The sequence below is a fragment of the Haemaphysalis longicornis genome, unplaced genomic scaffold, assembly GCF_048455015.1.
Source record: "Haemaphysalis longicornis isolate Haplotype H1 unplaced genomic scaffold, Haemaphysalis longicornis Haplotype H1 scaffold_4, whole genome shotgun sequence".
In the NCBI taxonomy this organism is placed as follows: Eukaryota; Metazoa; Arthropoda; class Arachnida; order Ixodida; family Ixodidae; genus Haemaphysalis; species Haemaphysalis longicornis.
Window position 1 is genome coordinate 21,994,124 of NW_027526361.1, and position 17,996 is coordinate 22,012,119.

Sequence of the window (17,996 nt, forward strand, 5' to 3'; positions counted from 1 at the left end):
CGGCGAGAGGGGACGACGGTACGGAGCCTCGTGACGATAGGGTGCAGGTGGGCGAGGGCGATGTACAGCAGCCGCGTAGGTCATGGCTTGCGGCTCGCGAGGTGCTACTGGCGTCGTTGAAGTTCCCAGCGCTTGCTGCACTTCTTCTCTAATGACGTCGGTAAGAGAAGCGACTTGTGGTTGCGGCGGCGTCGGGAGCAGTTTCCGCAGCTCCTCCCTCACTATTTCGCGGATAGTGTCGCGTAGTGAGTCGGAGTTGATAGCGCTGGCACCAAGCGTCTCCGAAACCAGCGCATTGATCGGGCGGTCGTACTGCCTCGTTCGGATTTCGAGCGTCTTCTCCATCGCGGCGGCCTCGGACGCGAATTCGGACACGGTCTTGGGGGGGTTGCGAACAAGGCACGCGAAGAGCTCTTGCTTCACACCTCGCATCAGAAACCGTAGTTTCTTTTCTTCCGTCATTCCAGGGTCCGCACGGCGGAAAAGTCGCTTCATTTCCTCGACGAAGATTACGACTCCTTCGTTCGGGTGTTGCGTTCGAGTTTCCAGTAAAATCGCAGCTCGTTCTTTTCTCACCACGGTCGTGAAGGTCTTAAGGAACTCGCTTTTGAATTGCGTCCAGTCGGTCAAGGCACTCTCGTGGTTTTCAAACCAAGTTCAGGCTGCATCCTCCAAGTAAAAGAAAACATGCCGGAAGGTTTCTTCATCGTCCCACCTGTTGAAGATCCGCACGCGCTCCAGCTTCTCCAACCATTCCTCTGGATCTTCAGCGGGGGCTCCCCGGAACGATGGCGGTTCCCGGGGCTGCTGCAGCATGATTGGCGACGTTGTTTCTTGTACCATGGTGTTGGTTGCAGCGTTCCTTCTCTTTGGCCCTTCTGGCATCAAACCGAACTCGGGTGGTAAATGTTGCAGGCGGAGGCTGGCTCTTGTTGGACTGGCTTGGCGGCTTCCCGAGGCTGCAGTGGGCATGAAGGGTGCGTACCCCGCACCTCCACCAGATGTCACGGAGACAAGGACGACGCAGTTGTCTTGCAGGAGAAACAAGTTTATTGGAGCGAACTTGTGCTCCCCTAACAACTCAAAAGAATACAGAGGCGGCGAAGCAGCGGTCAACAAAGTGACTTGCGTCAGCGAGCGTCGCAGAATCGAATGCCCCGGCGTCCGCACTGCAGGCTTTTTATCTTTCGGCGCGCGTGGTTCTCGAAACGTCGATTCACATCGAGAACATAGTAGATCCAAGAAGATTATTCTGGGCTGTTCACGTTAGATCGGAATGCTCTCCCTATCACGACAGATAACACATGCGGCACAGAAAGAAAGAATGGAACACGCGCTTCCCTTGGCGCAGAGATAACAAGACCGGCGCAGCCGGGCGGTAAAAGCAAAACACAAATAAACAAACCCAATGTATGGTTCGCGGCAATATATATAGCGAATCAGAATAGGAAATGAGGGGCGCGTAGAAATAACACAGAAATAAGGGTTGGCAGTCAAGAAAACCTCGGAAAGCAAAGGGGAGGTTGTGGTAGGTCATTGACACAGATAAAGATTTTGGAAAGAAAGAAAGAAAGCGGAGAAAAAATGCCCGCCAGGTGGGATCCGAACCCACGACCTCCAGAATACCGGTCTGGTGCGATAACCACTACGCTACCGACGGGGCGATTTTCTCCCCGCTTTCTGGGGTATTTATGTCAATGTAATGTTTTCCTATGCTTGAGGGTGGTAGCCAGCGCCACTCTGACTTCTCGGGGTGAAGGGGACCTTCTTTTTTAATCCCCGTGGGTTCGGATCCCACCTGGCGGGCATTTTTTCTCCGCTTTCTTTCTTTCTTTCCAAATTCTTTATCTGTTTCAATGACCTACCACAACCTCCCCTTTGCTTTCCGAGGTTTTATTGACCGCCAACCCTTATTTCTGTGTTATTTCTACGAGCCCCTCATTTCCTATTCTGATTCGCTACATGCACAGCGAGGGCCTCTGTTCTGGCAGTCTTGGTGCCATAGGGAGCTTAAGAGGGTTCAACGCTGGTTGACCACTCTCGACATGTCGTATACACTCGAGTCATGGCACGGGGATTAAAAAAGAAGGTCCCCTTCACCCCGAGAAGTCAGAGTGGCGCTGGCTACCACCCCCAAGCGCAGGAAAAAATTACATTGACATAAATACCCCACAAAGCGGGGGAGAAAAAAATCACCCCGCCAGAAGTGTAGGGGTTATCGCACCAGACCGGTATTCTGGAGGTCGTGGGTTCGGATCCCACCTGGCGGGCATTTTTTCTCCGCTTTCTTTCTTTCTTTCCAAATTCTTTATCTGTTTCAATGACCTACCACAACCTCCCCTTTGCTTTCCGAGGTTTTCTTGACTGCCAACCCTTATTTCTGTATATATATATATATATATATATATATATAAAGAGAGAGAGAGAGAGAGAGAGAGAGAGAGAGAGAGAGAGAGATCATTAGGTTCGATGGGCCAGTATAAAAATAGTGAAAGAAGTCGACTGACACGTTTCCCGTTTTTGTTGCCAACAGTTTCGGAGTTAGAAACTCCTTCTTCAGGGCTGTATTTTAATTTCTCACATTGCGTCTTTATACAAAAACTTCTGTGAGAAAGGGTTATATATATATATATATATATATATATATATATATATATATATATATATATATATATATATATATATATATCTTGACGATGAACATGCAGAGAAAAAATAGATGAGTTTGATATTTTGTTGCTAATTCAGATATAAAGTATAAAGTCAGCGCATATCTGGGGTAACCAAGTCACAGGCTTTCATAGCCATGTATATATATATATATATATATATATATATATATATATATATATATATATATATATATCTTCAATATTATATAAATTGCTTGTTGCAATTAAGCTATAAAACCTTTACTGAAATTCTATTGGCAGCAGTTTATAGGATGGGAGCTGTGGTTCACTCTATATAAACGCAATATGAAGTGTATTAAAACTCAATCTCTTGAAGGCAATAAAATGTTGGCGGAGTTTGTGCAATAAAACGTTCATTGACTCCCTCAATTTCAGTTCATAAAGTATGAGTTTTAATTGACTTTTTAATACCTCTATAGAACATGAATACGAAGTTTATTAAAACTCAAAGCCCCGCTCCATGAGCGTAAAAAGCTATACGGCGAATTACAAGGAGTTCTTGCAGGTTTCTCAAACATTGGCGAGAAGCGTAGCGGCCCCGGTATAAGTTTAGAAAAAAAAATGTAAGTCCTTGGTGCTTTTCTGTCGTAGCACGCGCCCTCCGTTTCATCCCATTCGCCTATTTCGGCACGGTATCGTTTATCAATTCACCGTACACTATTCCTGCCACGCAACGCTTGGTCATGCGAAGTGCGCTTTTTCTGCAACAATTTTGCGCGCTTCAATATCGTAGTTGTATGCCCCTGTCTCGTAGTGATCTTTTTTTCTGTCTTCCTGTTGACAACTTTGGAGTTAGTTTTTGTAATTCGTATGGAAGAACGTTGATCCTGCTGTTAATAAACGAAGCGCACAAGTATCACGACAGAATGAGAGATTATACACGGGGTTTGAAAAGGGATAGAAGAGAAAGAGAGAGAGGGAGAAAAAAACCATCAGACGTGCGGATAAACAAGAAAACAATCACAAAGCGGGGGAAAAAGGGCGAAATCTATTGACACTTCTGCGTTAGCCATCGCGACAAGAGCAAATGCGCTTTTGACTTTGCGCGGGACACGAGATCCCGGCTTCGGCGACCGGCTTGCTTTCTCCCGCGGCCCTTGCCCAGCGCCTACACACTTTTCATCAATCTGCCGAAAGAGGATTAGAGTAAAACCTTTAATCCGGTGACCCCCCTCCCCATATCTTGCGCAGTTCAAATCAAGGGAGCACGCGACGAAGGACTGGCACGAAGGAAGGAAACGCAAAACTTAAAGCAAGAAAGGTCGCTTGAAAGCAAAACTTAATAATTTGACCCCCGCGCACTCTATTTTCACTCCAGCGGGCAATTCTTCCTTTTTCTCGCCTCTTAAATACCAACAAGAAAGAAGCCCTCGAAGCGAAGCAGGCCTCTAAAGGTGTCGGGATAACATATTAAACGTTACGAAATTTTAAATCGATCCGCAGCGAGAACACCGTACCGAAACCTTGAACAAAATTTACGATTGCTTTTCCTTTTTTTGTGTGTTCCTTAATACGGATGGGTTTTCATCGGCGCAAAGGCGAGAACAGCTATTGCGAGTCAACACGCCGAATGGGCCATTTTGCGGGTTTTTTCTCAGATGAGTCGCCTCAATGGCAACGAATCTGCGTTGGTACAGTATCCTATGAAACAGGGAAACCCTGATGATAAGCAGGTACCCGTTAAAAGGGTGCTCTTCTCTATTAAGTGGGCTTCGGCTACTGAGAAGCGCATTGTAACGGTCTTTTTAACACGTTTCTACGATACGCTACAGGACGGGCTTCCCCGCATCGAAAGCTTTTCTTGAGACGACCCTATGTTCCCTATTAAATGCGAAAAGGGAATGCGAAAAGTGGCCGTCGTCGTCGGCAGCGTCAACACAAATGGTAGCAAAAGTCACGTGACATCAGAGGCGGGAACTGCGCAGTGGATGAGAGAGCAGTGGTGCTATGGCGCCGTTGCTCGGATATCGCATTCCTACGTGCAAGCAGACTTAATTGTATCTCTTTTTTTTTTTCGGGAGTGGCATAAGACAGCAAGTGCGAATGAAGGCAGAGTACATAAAAATAATTGATAATTTCACGGCTCCAAGAGGCCCATATCCGACGGAAAATTTAGCTGTTACACTTGCCTGTGCCACAACTGGAATTCAGACCACCGCGTAGTGCACCGAGATTTCAACAGTACTGTACCTTTCCGCAGCCAGTTACATTTTTACTTACCCCGCGTAAACCCGAAACACAACTACTACCGATGGACTGAATCGCACTAATTCCGTTCGCTAAATCGTAGCTTCGATCCGATATCTCTTGCGGAGGCTAAGTATAGCCAGTCCCCTGTTGGTGACGATTTTCAATGTATAGTGCAAGAACAGCGGTGTTGTTCCGGCGTGTTAGTTAGAGAGTTACTTTCCGAGGCCGTGCCTGAAACGAATCCTCCACCTTATGAATGGCGTTAAGAAAGTGATACACGACTAGGCTTATGAATGCCAATTTTCATTACCATTAATATCTTTTGCAGCAGTCTTTCCCAGTACACGGTTGTACAAAACAAATTCCACGCGGAATGAAGACTTTCGCGCGAAATGTCAACATGACGCAGTGAGCAATGACCTCGTTTCCCCGTATATTTACTGCTTTGTGCGTCGTACAGAGGCCACGTCATGTCGTCAAGATGAAATGTCCAGATCTTTCTCCAAAACGCCCTCTTCTCTAGCGGAGAAGGAGAAAATAAAAAAATAAACTTCCAAATTTTCAACAATATTTATGAGCTCAAATACGTGCTGCTTGTAGAGATAAGACACTTAACAGTCAAACCGCCTTGAAATAATCAATTCTAACCAGTCCCGTCATTACGCAATTGCGCTTTCCCCCTTTTTTGAATTTTTATGCACTTGTGTAAGCTTAGTAGACGGAACGTTCAGGAATGTCGTTAAACGCAGTTTTCGGTCGATTTAATAAATACCATGCTACAAATGTGCGGCAAAATGAAACTGAACCCATTTTCCTCATCCACGGGTCCGCCTTTACGCCGTGCGGATGGCGTCGCTTCTTATACGAATGTTATTTAAGTCGAAAAGCGAGTGGTCAGCGAGGGTCGTCGGTGGCCAAGTGTCTTTTTTTTTTCTCCACGGGGACAGGAAAGTGAGACGCGCGCGCTGACCACTGTTGGGACTCTAACTTAATAAGGAAACAGTGGGCAAAAGAAAGCGCAAAATGTGGCGAACGAGGGACGCAGCGCTTGCGGATGCCCAGGCAGCGGCGGACCGGCTCCGTGCTCGGGCCACTTCTTGCGGTAGCGAAAAACCGCATCGAATGCGGGAGGGAGGGAGAGGAGTTTATACCGGCAATCGGCCGGGGTCGACTCGACTGAATATTTTATCCCAAAATCTTGTTAGGGCCCACGCATGCCCCCCTCGGCCACAGGGCTAAGAGAAAGGCTCGGCAAATGATTAGAATTTGAAAAGAGCCGCGCTCCGAACAAACACAAACGAGAGGCGGGAAAACAAGGGGCTGTAGAAAACATTCCCCCTCCCCCATCCCCCTCCATATCTCTCTTTCTCACACTCTCTGTCCTGTGCTCTGCCTATCTGCCCCCTTTATTCTCCTCTCACTCGTGTTCAGTTCCTGCGGTGATTCGGAACACAGAGAAACAAGGAACACCCAGGCTTCCGAAAAAGAATACACCTGCGGTCTCCTTTCTTGGTTTTGTGGAAGAAGAAGGTGCCCAACAGAAACCAAGTGAGAGTGGCCAATTTCTTCTGCCACAAAAGAACCAAGCGAGGAACCGTTGTGTCTAAACTGGCGTAGAAACAGACCTTTCTCACTGTCTTTTAATCGTATGCGATGCAGTATTGCGCAGTTAGGCGGCAGTGGGTTTTAGTCGAAATGGACGAGCTGGCTGCGTTAAGCGAAATCGGACGCAACGAATCGCCAGAGTGCTTGTTACGTTTCTTTCCCAGCAAACTTAAATTTCACCGCTACGCGCAAATAGAGAGGGATACCTTCGGATGCTATGTTTATGGGGAAGTATAGACGCTTTGTTATTTTGTAAATGCAGAGGCCCAGCCACGCTCGCGCTTAAAATTTCCTTTAGAGGGAATGAAAGTCTCCAGGTAAATAACAAACTTATGCCTTTGAACTACGAAGAAACGTTTTCTGCCCTTTCTTGTTTCCAACTTTTCTAATAGAACAACGTTCACGTTCTTTGTGTTAAGCTGTCAAGCTCTCAGCATCATGCAATACCTAAAAGAAACTGTGTATGAAATGCTAATACGTTCTATCTAAAGCCTCCGTTCGAGGAATGAAATCCTTATGTAAAGAACCTCACAGACTATGATGTTTGGGCATAGTTCCTTGCTGTTTTTGTGCGGTTTGTTGCGTATTTTTTTTATCACTATTGCCTTCACGTCCTTATATCCACTTATTGATGCGCTATCTATTGTAGTTTTGAACATATTGTATTTTCCGTGCTAGTTTTGTTTGTCACCCACAAGCGGTGTCTATGTATCGCTTTTTTTTTCCCCCGCCGCTGTTGTTTCTGTTGGCCATGAAGGATGTTGGGCTCCGTCAAGTTGCTGAGTGCAACTTTTTACCCTATTTCCCGCCATAACGGTGTACGTTTATGGAAATAAACTACAACTTCAACTTCAACATCAAAACTCAAGCAAGTAAAGCGACATGCCCTTCGGCGTTATGACAGTCATGGAAGGGCTGGGCTCGGTTTCGCTGTATACGTGAGCAAATTTATCTTTGCTACATGACAGAAAGAAGCAATAACGCTTGACTTGTAATGTTTGGTACCAAGTAAAAGATGTCAGCACATCGCTAAGAAAACGTTCTATACGCAAAAAGTGTGCTAGGTATGTAACCGAACAGAATATTTTCCGAAGACAGTCTTAAATACTAATTCTATTGCTAAAACGTCGCGAGCCTGGAAAAGACTTTCAGACCATGTTTCCAGTGTTAGCACCCGTGAGGAGTTTCAGTCGGTGCTCTTAGAGGGCTGCATGCAAATTCAGCCGCTGATAATTTCATTTTTTTACAGCGGTATTGGTATTCATGTTCTAAGGTGTTCCGTTTTGAGGTGTGCTGCTGATGCGGCGATGTGACAACTTTACATTGTTTGTCATCAGACCCATTAAGGTACATAATTTCCACTTGTTGCATCTTAATAATAAATAAATAAATAAATAAATAAATAAATAAATAAATAAATAAATAAATAAATAAATAAATAAATAAATAAATAAATAAATAAATAAATAAATAAACTGTAAGTAACCATGATCACAACCGGCAATGAGACCGAATGTTCAATGTAATTGCTAATAAAAAAAATATGTTCAAAGATACTACTGTAAAACCCATATATTTGGAACATTAAAAAAATTGCTCTCCAGACACTGGCTTTCTTCGACGCGTAAATTTTGTTTTGAAAGTGGGGAGTCGAGCTGTACGTTTCCCGGAATAAAACTACATTTCAATTGAGCCCACCGATAGCAATCATAGAAGTTCCGACGATTGCTTGCTGTCATGAATCCGCCGCCGTTAAGGCGTCGCACTACTCAGCACGAAATCAAGGTTTGGTCGCCATTCCTCTCTCCAATGAATGCGTAAAACTGGAAAACCCGTGCGGAACACTCCACTACACCTCATATTCACGGGGCATACCTTTTGAATGTAAATTTCCAATTTGAAGTTTTTTTACCGCTAGTTTCCTTTAGTTCTCTGCAACAAAGAGCGTTTCCACCCAAATTTCTATGAAGAGAAGCTTGCCACATTCTCCCCATCACGTCGTCGTACCTACGCTGCCAAACCTGAGTTGGGGCTTGTAGACTAGGCTAAAAAGTGAAGCTCTAGCAAGAATTTTCGGCGTTCAGTATAGCGTGAAATGAATACAGCCAAAATTTTTAAAATTCATCAGCCCTTCTACTCTCTGAAGAAGTACGAGTAGCCAAGGTGTGGTGTGTTACCTCAATCGACCCATTTATGCACAAACAAAACCATTCTGTTCGTAATTTGCGATTGGGCATACTTTCTAGTTAGCTGAATGGAACTTGGAAGGACTGGAGGCTTATTCTAGAGGACAAACATGGGGCTGTTAGTTGACAGCAGACTGAAGTTTCAAAATATTTACAACTTTACCGTGAAGTATCTAAATATGACATGGGAATGAAATTCGGCGCGTCGTCTTAGCGGCTAATTATGATGTAATTTGTTTCGCGATAGTTTCGATTAAAAAAGAGTTGCAGCCGTTTTCTCTAACGATATACTCCCTCCGCAGACGGCCATGCATTGAGAGCATGCGGAAATTATGCAACGTTTACGGCTCCATTGGGAATTAACAATGACAAGTAAATAAAACTCGGTGTAATGATAGAGTCGCCTTAGCGGTCAACTTCAGCATGATTTTTAAAAGATACCTACATTAGATAGCGAGCCACAGAGCAATTGCGATAAACTGGAGTCGAAAACTGTTTCGTGGCGACACGACGCATAGACAAACGAAGATAAACCACCCCCGGAGGATAGCTATGTACCGGTTCGTTGTAAAAACATATTCGTAAATGGCGTTTTCAACCGAGACATGCGACATTTCGGCTCGCTAAGTTGCAAATAGGCAAGATCTTACGGATTAATGTCAACGTGCCTGACTTCGTGAAGAATGCACTAAGATGCTTTGTACTAAGGCTTTTTTTTTTTTTTTTGTGAACGGTTCCTTCTCCCTGTCACACCTTAAAGTTTCCTAACCCGCGTTCAACCCACTATGGGCTTTATGAAACGACTGATTACCTCTTTGTTTTTTGGTAAGGGAGGACGTTAACATACGAGAAGGTGCTTTAACTGAGCGTGTTGTGCCTTCTAGACAATCTTTCACTAGTTAAGTAACTACTTAAGTAAACTTTTGAATATGAACTGCGAATAAGGGTATTTAAAAATGAATGTCGTGGTATCGGTCCCAAACCTATTAGATAAGCACGCCTGAATTGCACGCTTCAGTTATACAGACATCAAAGCGGAAAACCCATTTCAAGATTACCAGCTCCAGCAATTATCCGCCGAGTAGTAAGCCGTCACAATTTGGTCGTTCGTAGCCTGAATAACTGGACGAATATTTTTTAACTACAGCAAGAATCCCTGGTGTTAGGTGTGACATCCCAATCAAATACTCTGGAACAGTCTACGCTTTCGGGTGCGTTTTATTGGGTGGAAATTCGTTTCCGCATACGTGAGCACCCGTGGTACCATTGATACATGTTATGAGCAGCCGAAAATCAAACTATCGCAAATTCAAGTTGAGTTCAAAAACTCTGGTCCTCGTCCTACATGCTGTACAGAAGTATAAAAATAGTCTCGATTTACTTTCTTCTCTGGGCTGATTGCAATTGCATAAAAAATAATATTCCCTTAAAGAACCAATCAACTATATTAAACTCAATTAATCCCAACTCATTATTAAATTACTTATTTATAAAAGAAGGCAATTAAAACTACGTCAACTTTTTCTTTACCAATTAAAAATATTGACTGCATTTTGTAATGGGCCGTTCACAAGTATTGCCACATTTTGCGTGCGTGAGGGGTCGTTTGTGTGTGGTTATGGGCGGTCACATATTTTTATTCTGCGAGATAAACAACTGACAAAAACTCAGATAGATGTTAACTAGAAAATAGAAAGCAATGACTGGCCGGCACAGTGTCGTTTTCTTTGCCTTCTTGTGTACCTCTTGCGTTGCTGACTTTTCCCTGCTAAGAAACGCGCGTAATGTGTCCTCCGGGTGCAGTACAGAGAAGAGGGACCATATAGCAGGAGATAAAAAGAAGCAAAAGACAACAGAGAAGAGAAACGGCGGCGGCTCACCTGACTCGAGCACAGCCCAGACGACATAGAGAAACGCGGCCGGCAACATGAAGCTCGGCGCGCCACGAACAAGTGTCCGTATCCGGGCTCCGAAAGTGGCGCTGCGCGCGAACCTCGCGTGGCGGGCAGATTGGAGCGGAACTGACGGGGCAAGTTCGCTTCCGCTGCCTTCCCCCTCCCGGGGCGCCTCCCCTCCTCCTCCTCCTCCTCTCCTCGCGGAGAGCGTACGCAGCAGCCTATCTGACAGCGCACCTGGTGGTCGGGCCTCTAGACTTTTTATATCCCCCAGATCGATACTTTGTACGGAACGCTACTCGAACAAGGGGCGTCTTTTCATCGCGCACGGAGGAAAAACGCCTCGTCATCGGAAGGCACGGACCACGCTGTCTGGCGCGATCTGCAACGCTTTCCGCTCGGCCGACGAACGCGGGACGCGCGGCGAGCCCGTCGCGTTGCACGCCGGCGGCCGCAGTGCGCGATTGCTCTTTAATTTAGTCCGAGGATTACTGCCGAAAAGGGACGGAGTGCTTTAGTTTGAAGGAAGCGGCGTACGACGTTTGCGAGGGTGTGCGCGCTTCTTTTCGACAAATGTAAACGCGAGCTAATAGCGGAACGCCTAGCGTTTTTCCCCCGGAGATGCTCCGGTGGAAGTCACGCAAGCACTGCGTTGCCTGGAAACGGCTGGACGCGTGAAAATTTGGCGGCTTTTGGCGCTGTGTCGTTGACATGTGACTTGACGTTCACGAGACTGCGATCGCCGGACCAAATGCTGTTCGGTTATAGAATATTTTTGCCCCCACCCCGCCTTGTGTATTCGAGGTGGTTAAATGTGCCCCGCAACGACAGGGGATTGCAGATGCAGCTGCGCGGTGTGGGGTCTTATATTTAAAGCGATTTCTTTCTCTTTTTTTTTTTTTGCCTTTGGCGCGCTTTAATAATTCCCTTGTCACAGGTAGTCAATTCTTCGAGCACCGACGTGATGGTTCTGTGCTCGTGTTTTGGAGCAGCTCTGGACATTAGTTTGTAGGTAAGGGGCAGCGCAACAAACGGGACGAAACAGAGTTCAGACAAGCACTTGTGCTTCCATTCCGTCCTGTTTGTTGCGGTGCCCTTTACCTCCAAAGATATGTACCAACCAGCGCAAGTTTTAACTCTTCTCGACATTTGGCTTGCCCGGAAACATCGTGACGACCGCTATATTACCGTTGCACCGCAAAACATCGGATATACGTGTGAGTTCTACTACGAACGGTGGTGTAATTTATACTGAACTAAAATTGCAGCCCCTTACATGACTTTACAAGTACACCCTTTGTCAAAATTTTCTAGGCCAATCTTAAGCCTTCTCGACCACAAAGAATTAAAAAAATAGGCTGTACGTTTAAATTTGACAAAAATATCTCATAACAGTAAGAAGGAAAGGCGTTTTCTCTAGCTTTCCGGATTAAAACGTTTCAGCCTCTCTGGGGACGTGAGCTTGTACATTGCGCTTTTTGTGGTCTGTGCACTTTCGGCTTGACCTTAAAAATTTTGACAAAGACTGTACCTGCTCACAAAACCGTCCCTCACCATAGCCCGGTATGATAAATTATCAGCAATAATTAAAATCACGGCATTAACACCGCCGAATAAAATGCCCAGGGAGGCGCTAAGAAATAATGGAAGACAAATTTCACAGCAATTGTTGTAAATTAACTGTTGGCAGGAGTTACTGAAATGTGTAAACGAGTAAGCGAAAATGTCAGGAGAACAATCTCGTAAGCCGTTTGACACAAGATAATTTAAATTCTCAAAAGACAGTCTTTCGGAGACTAAATGTCGTCATGTCAATTAAAGCAGTCGGGGAGAAAAACGTCAGCCAAATGGTGAGTTGGCTGCAAAGTAATCAAACCAGCCTATTGTGAGACCCAGATTTCTTTTTTCCTCACTGTCTTTAGGGGCGTCTAACAAAGCCGGAGGGAAGGCTGGGCAACCTTAAGTTTAAGAGCAAAAATGACGACGTCGGATGTGGATACACTTCAATAGATCAACTCGCTAATTATATTCGCGGGAAAATATACCGCAGCTCTGATAGGACTGTCAGAAAAAACGTTGACTCGGTGGAAGTTTTTTAGATGGAGGCAAAAAGCGGAAACAACTGTGTGTCGAGATTTCGGCGTAGTTTACCGCGTTCAGCGTACTTTACAGCGTACCCCGGAGGTCAAAATTAATGCACGACCCTCCACTACGGCACGCCTATTCGGTGCGTTAAGCTACAATTTTAAAGCAAAGCTTTCTACGCCTAGCAGCCAACGGTTCTTTCGCGGCGTGCGGGACAATAAACTCCCAACGCGGCGGAGGCAGCGGTGGTGGTGGGGGGTGGGGGGGGGGGTGGGGGGGAGGGGGTTCCTCTAAGGAGCACTCTGTAGATGGCGCGGCGAATTAACCCAGCGTTCCCTGCGCGGAGGTGCCTGCTCGCCGGCGGGCGTGTCGGCGGTACGGCTTTGTCGTCTGCTTTAGCGACGGTTGTTTTGGGTCTGTTTTGGCGCCGCTTCGCGTCCATTGCGCGCTTCCTTATCATGGCTTGATTAACTTGTTCAACAGCAACTCCTGGATAATCCGGACACGACGGAATTAAGTTGTCATACGGCAAAGATACGTTAAGGATTGGTTTGCAGGGCGGGGAAACAAAATGCAGAGACCACATACAGACATCTGGCCGCTAGAGAAACGCTACCTTTTGCGCAATGCTTGCCACGAATGGGACTCCGTTTTCTAAATTGGTGTCGCGTTTTAAGGGGTATTACAAAAGGCGAAAGGAGCAACTGGTTCTGATAAATAATGATTATAAAAGTTCCCTCAGCTTTCTCGCAATTCTAACACTTACTAAACTGAGTAGTTTTAATCGGCATAAATGGGAATCAGTAAGCTCACATGCCGAACTGTTTCGGTGTCTGCGGTTGAGTCGCGCGGTGATGTAGCCACGAACTAGCACATCAGGATGGCTAGGTTCCGCTGTCTCACCCTTCGAAAGACGCTCCTTTGCGTTTTCTTTCTGTCGACGCGCGGCCGTGCTACAGTGGCGGCGTCCGCCGCTCTAGCCCGGCCATGGCCGACGCTTCTGCTGCGTTCGGGACGCCGCCCCGCGAATTCCAGGTAACGGCTGGCAGAATCTCTGGTTTCACTGTTTGCACAGCCACGTGTGTTAATTCAAGTAACGTCGCATGGGAAGTCGTTGTGGGTGTTCTTTAAAGTTTTGCTTTCCAATAACCTTCACAGCGTGGATTGGAGCAAGTTTTTAAAAATTTGTCGGACAAACCCAGCCAGCTGATACGAGACAGCCGTGTAGGTTCTATTCACTGGCGTGGCGTGACGGCGACCATGTGCGTCGTCTTAGCAACGGGGACGCGCGGGCTCGGGCATGGCGGCGCATGCATGAGGCCGTCCAAGCGAGCTCAAAAGCGTTATCTCGGTGTTTAATGCTGGCTCGCGCAGCGCCCTACGGCCTACCTGTCGGAGTGAAGTGACCTCCAGATGCCGTTCCGGGCTTTGGTATTGGCCTCATTCTAGTTCACTGTAGCTCAGCTCCGTGGCCACAGATTTCTCCGCTTTCGGCGAACGCTTCGCTTTCAGCAGTTCGGGCACTCGCCGATAGGTGTCGCTAGTCTCCCAGCTAACCATGCACTCGCTGCTACGCCGCTACGCTACCGCCGTATTGTAATAGTCATGCGCGTGAACCTCACAATTTCTTCGGAAGCATTGTTTGGCTTTTGTGCTGAACGACTCTGCCGCGGGCAAGGCGCGGGCGCAGCTGCGTCTATTGGCGGTGAGATGTTTGAGTGGCGCCCCCTGGCTTCGACGTCAGCTTAGGGATTCGCGCCGCTGTCGTCTGCTACACTCGGCTTGTGAGTGCAGCAGTGCCTGTGCTAGAAATCGCCCGCTTTCATGAATTAGTGCATGAAAACCGCATTTCCAGTGATTCAGTTATTTTTGCCAGCTTCTGACACCTCTGAATAATTTCAAGCTGTATCCTACACAAGTTTAAAGCGGCTGTCTTCTATTTCTTTTGTTGTTGTTGACTTGTATCAGATAAATGTTTTTTTTTCTATGCCTAATGCATTAATTTCTTTGCACCGTCCCAAACGTCTTCCTAGGAGGTTCGGGGATGTTTGGGAGGCTCTCAAAGATAGTGTGGATATTTTCTTCGGGCAGTAAGGCACACATTCCTTTCTTCACAAAGTGGCTTTTATGGCTGTAGCCAAGAAAGGGCTTATGCTCAGCGTGCGCTCTTTATTCACATGCAAATGCGATGAGAAGGTTTGTGCTACGCCCCCGCGATCGCGCCTCAGACAACGTAGTCCGAGTACTCGAAGGCGGCTTTTGTGCTCTGAATTTGTATCGAAACCATCGTTATCATAACGAACTGACTCTCAATTTGAACGGTTATGACATGATTACGGTGTTTAAGGTTTGATATACTCGGTAACTAACGAAATAAATAGTATACGTGCCGGTTTCCAGTATAACAGGAATCGAAGCCCATGAATATTTCCAAGCAGCTCTTTACTGTTTCCAACCCTTCGGATCCAGGCGTAAAGAGCAAATCCTGGTCTGTTCGGGATGGCGTTCTATGAATTGAAGAAAATTACTCTTATTACTGGGCCGGGCCTGCACTGAGGACCCGGCCCACTAATCAGCTCGATTTTACTGTTAAATAAAGTTTTCTCCTCCTCCGCCTCCTCCTGCTCCTCCTCCTCCTGAGCGCTGTTTTACTATATGCATATCTGAATATTGGGAAAATATGGCCGTGGGAAATCTACCAAAATATCTCCCCAGGTATGCACGAACATAGTGTCACGGTATTTTCGCCGTAGACGTGACTCGTTTTGCCCAATAAACTTCCATACTGCTGAGAAGCCTGGTATAAAACCAGCACGCGCCTATACATACAGTAGGTTAGGTTATTTGGAATTTAACCTACAGTTTTTGCGGCCCATAGTGAATGTCGGCATACTTTCATGCCATGACAACGTAAAGTGATGTGATACAATACGTTCGAGCGTTCGGCAAGGTTGCAAAAACTGTTTTACCTTGCATACGATTACCAGGGATCGCGATGCCTTCTGCCAAAGACAACATCCCCGAGTGCCTGGAATTTGTTTTGGTCTTGCATTTTTCGCTGTTGTCGGTTATAAGTAGCTGGCTGTTCCCTTTGTTCGAAAGACTGCTATATACAGAAGCTGACGCCTAGCTCCGACTCTTAGCGCTCCGCACAGGACCGGCTTCGCAATGAATGGGGCGACGCCGGCAATGTTTCTTCCGCAGCGGTGTACCCAAAACTATACTTTAAATCACACCTTGAGCTAGTGTATGCTATTGTAAGTCTATTATTATGATAAAAAGTCACGCCCACGCAAAATCTGGCGCGGACATGCATCAGACATTAACCGAGCGCAAAAAAATATCAGGGAGAGCGAGCCTGAGTGAAGCAGACGACAAATGCGAGAATCCCTAAGCCGACGTCACGGAGGCGCACTCCGCAGCGCCGCCTGTGGTCGAACTGCACTGCAGAGTAGGCATCTCGTGCGTCGGGCCGCTTTTCGCAACCGCGGCTCCATTCTGCAATCGGGATGAGGAGTCCTCTAGGGAAGTAGAGCACCACCACGCATTGTCACTGCTATTAGTCATGTCTGTTGAGTCACGCCGAGAACTGCGTGGTAACGGTGCAGACGCTGGACGTCGGGGCCTGTTTTCTTTCTTTTTTGGTTTTTTGATCGAGATGCGGACGCATGCGCATGCACTGTGTACATGGTTATGGCAGTTTTCAGTGTTCCTAAGAGAAGAAATCGGCGGCTAAACTTTTATGTGAATACCACCTATACGCACCCCTGCCCTTTCGTCTCAGACCGCCCAAGCGGAATGGCCTTCCCCTTCTTCTAGACCCATCTCGTGTAGCTGAGAAGAGCTTCTTGCTGGGCTAGTTGGTGAATAGTTGCCATGATTTGAAGCGCCACACAAAAAACGCGCGAAGAAATAGAGTAGACGAGACAGTTTTTGTTGTGCTTCAAATCATGGCAACCCATCTCTTGGTATCTATTCGCTCGCCCTAATTGTCCATCGGTTGTCGGTTCGCCCCGCTACATGGCCAGCCGAAGACCATTTCTTTTTTTTTTATTTCAACTACTTCAACTATGATATCGTCAGCTCTAGTTTGTGTTCTGATCCAGGTAGCTCGTTAGTTATCCCTTAATGTTATTCCTAACATTATTCGTTCTATGGCCCATTGAGCCGACCAAAGTTTGCTTTGCAGTTGTTATCGCATAGTGCCGCATAGTACCACCCAGTTTATAGGCGAAGCGGATCCGTATAGTCACAGCATGTGTTTGACCACTCTTCACACGCTTAGGTTAAGGATGCTTGTCCTGAAGCCAAAAAAAAAGGTAATGAACATGACTGATAGCTCACGAAATAAACGGAACGAGATGGGACATTGGCTTAGACGTTTCCTGCTTTTCTGCCACTTCAGCTAATGGTTGTAAAGTGACACTATCTAATCCAGTTCCTCTTCAGAATCACCCAAACTAATTACGACATTCATATAAGGGATATTACGTATAAATGCTAAATTGGTACCATCAAAGCTCGACCACACACGTAATGGCGCACCGCGTCCTCTTTTCGCGTTTTGTCGCCGTGACTAGCCAGGGGACAAACAACGACATCGCCTGACGAAAAGCGCGCATCCGCAAGAAGCGCGCCTCTTTTTGAAACAGAAGACGCGTGAACACTTTTGTGCCGCGCAGAGGGGGCGGAGAGGGCGACGAGTGGTGTGCAGAAGCCGCAGCGGTGGCTGCAGGCATCAGGTTGCGGGGAGTCTCGCCTTTAAAGCGCCGCGTGCTACCACCGCCAGGCTGCGGCAGTGCGCGCGCTACGGGCTGCGGGTGCGGGTTATCTAGTCCAGTCCACGGGTCGTCCGGGGGGAACCCCGAGAGAGGGAGCGAAGCGACGGGCGCCGCCAAGGTCGGAACACGGGCAATCACCCCAGAACAAAGCGCGCTTCGGCTGGCTCGGGGGAAACCTTGCGGAACGGGACACATTTTCCCCTCGCTAACACTCCGTCCGCTTGTTCCCGCCAGCCCTCTGTCTTCCTCATTTTTCCCCTCTCCGCGAGGACTCGTACAGTGCGCGGACAGCCCTGATTTTAGCATTCATCATCGGTGGCTCTCGGGGTTCACTCCGACCGAGGAGAGCGCATAAAGCTGCGATTCCGCGTTTCATTTCCTCGGCGAGAGCGTTTCTTTTTTTCTTCTTCTTTTTTTTTTTTTTTTGTCGTCTACGACCATTTGGAGGAGCGGTAGTGGGCTTCGCTTTGCTCCATTTAAAAAAGCCAATGAACTGTGTGACATTGGTAGAGCAATGAATCAAAATACAATTACAAGATACGATGCGCGGGCAAATAAATA

The 17,996-nt window shown here is 46.9% G+C and overlaps 1 protein-coding gene across 2 annotated transcripts in view; it reads right to left on the reverse strand.

The window, feature by feature from the left end:
- Nucleotides 1-14,149, reverse strand: part of LOC144178367 (uncharacterized) — a 71,946-nt gene extending 57,797 nt beyond the window's left edge. Inside the window, exon 1 of one of the 2 annotated variants that reach the window (XM_077706148.1) lies at nt 14,044-14,149. In XM_077706148.1, coding sequence (XP_077562274.1) covers nt 14,044-14,098 — 55 coding nt within the window. In that variant the 5' untranslated portion in view covers nt 14,099-14,149. Of the gene's footprint in view, nt 1-10,554; nt 10,751-14,043 lie in introns of those variants that run through there. The other variant, XM_077706149.1, reaches the window with a different exon arrangement.
- Between the last annotated feature and the right edge of the window lie 3,847 nt (nt 14,150-17,996).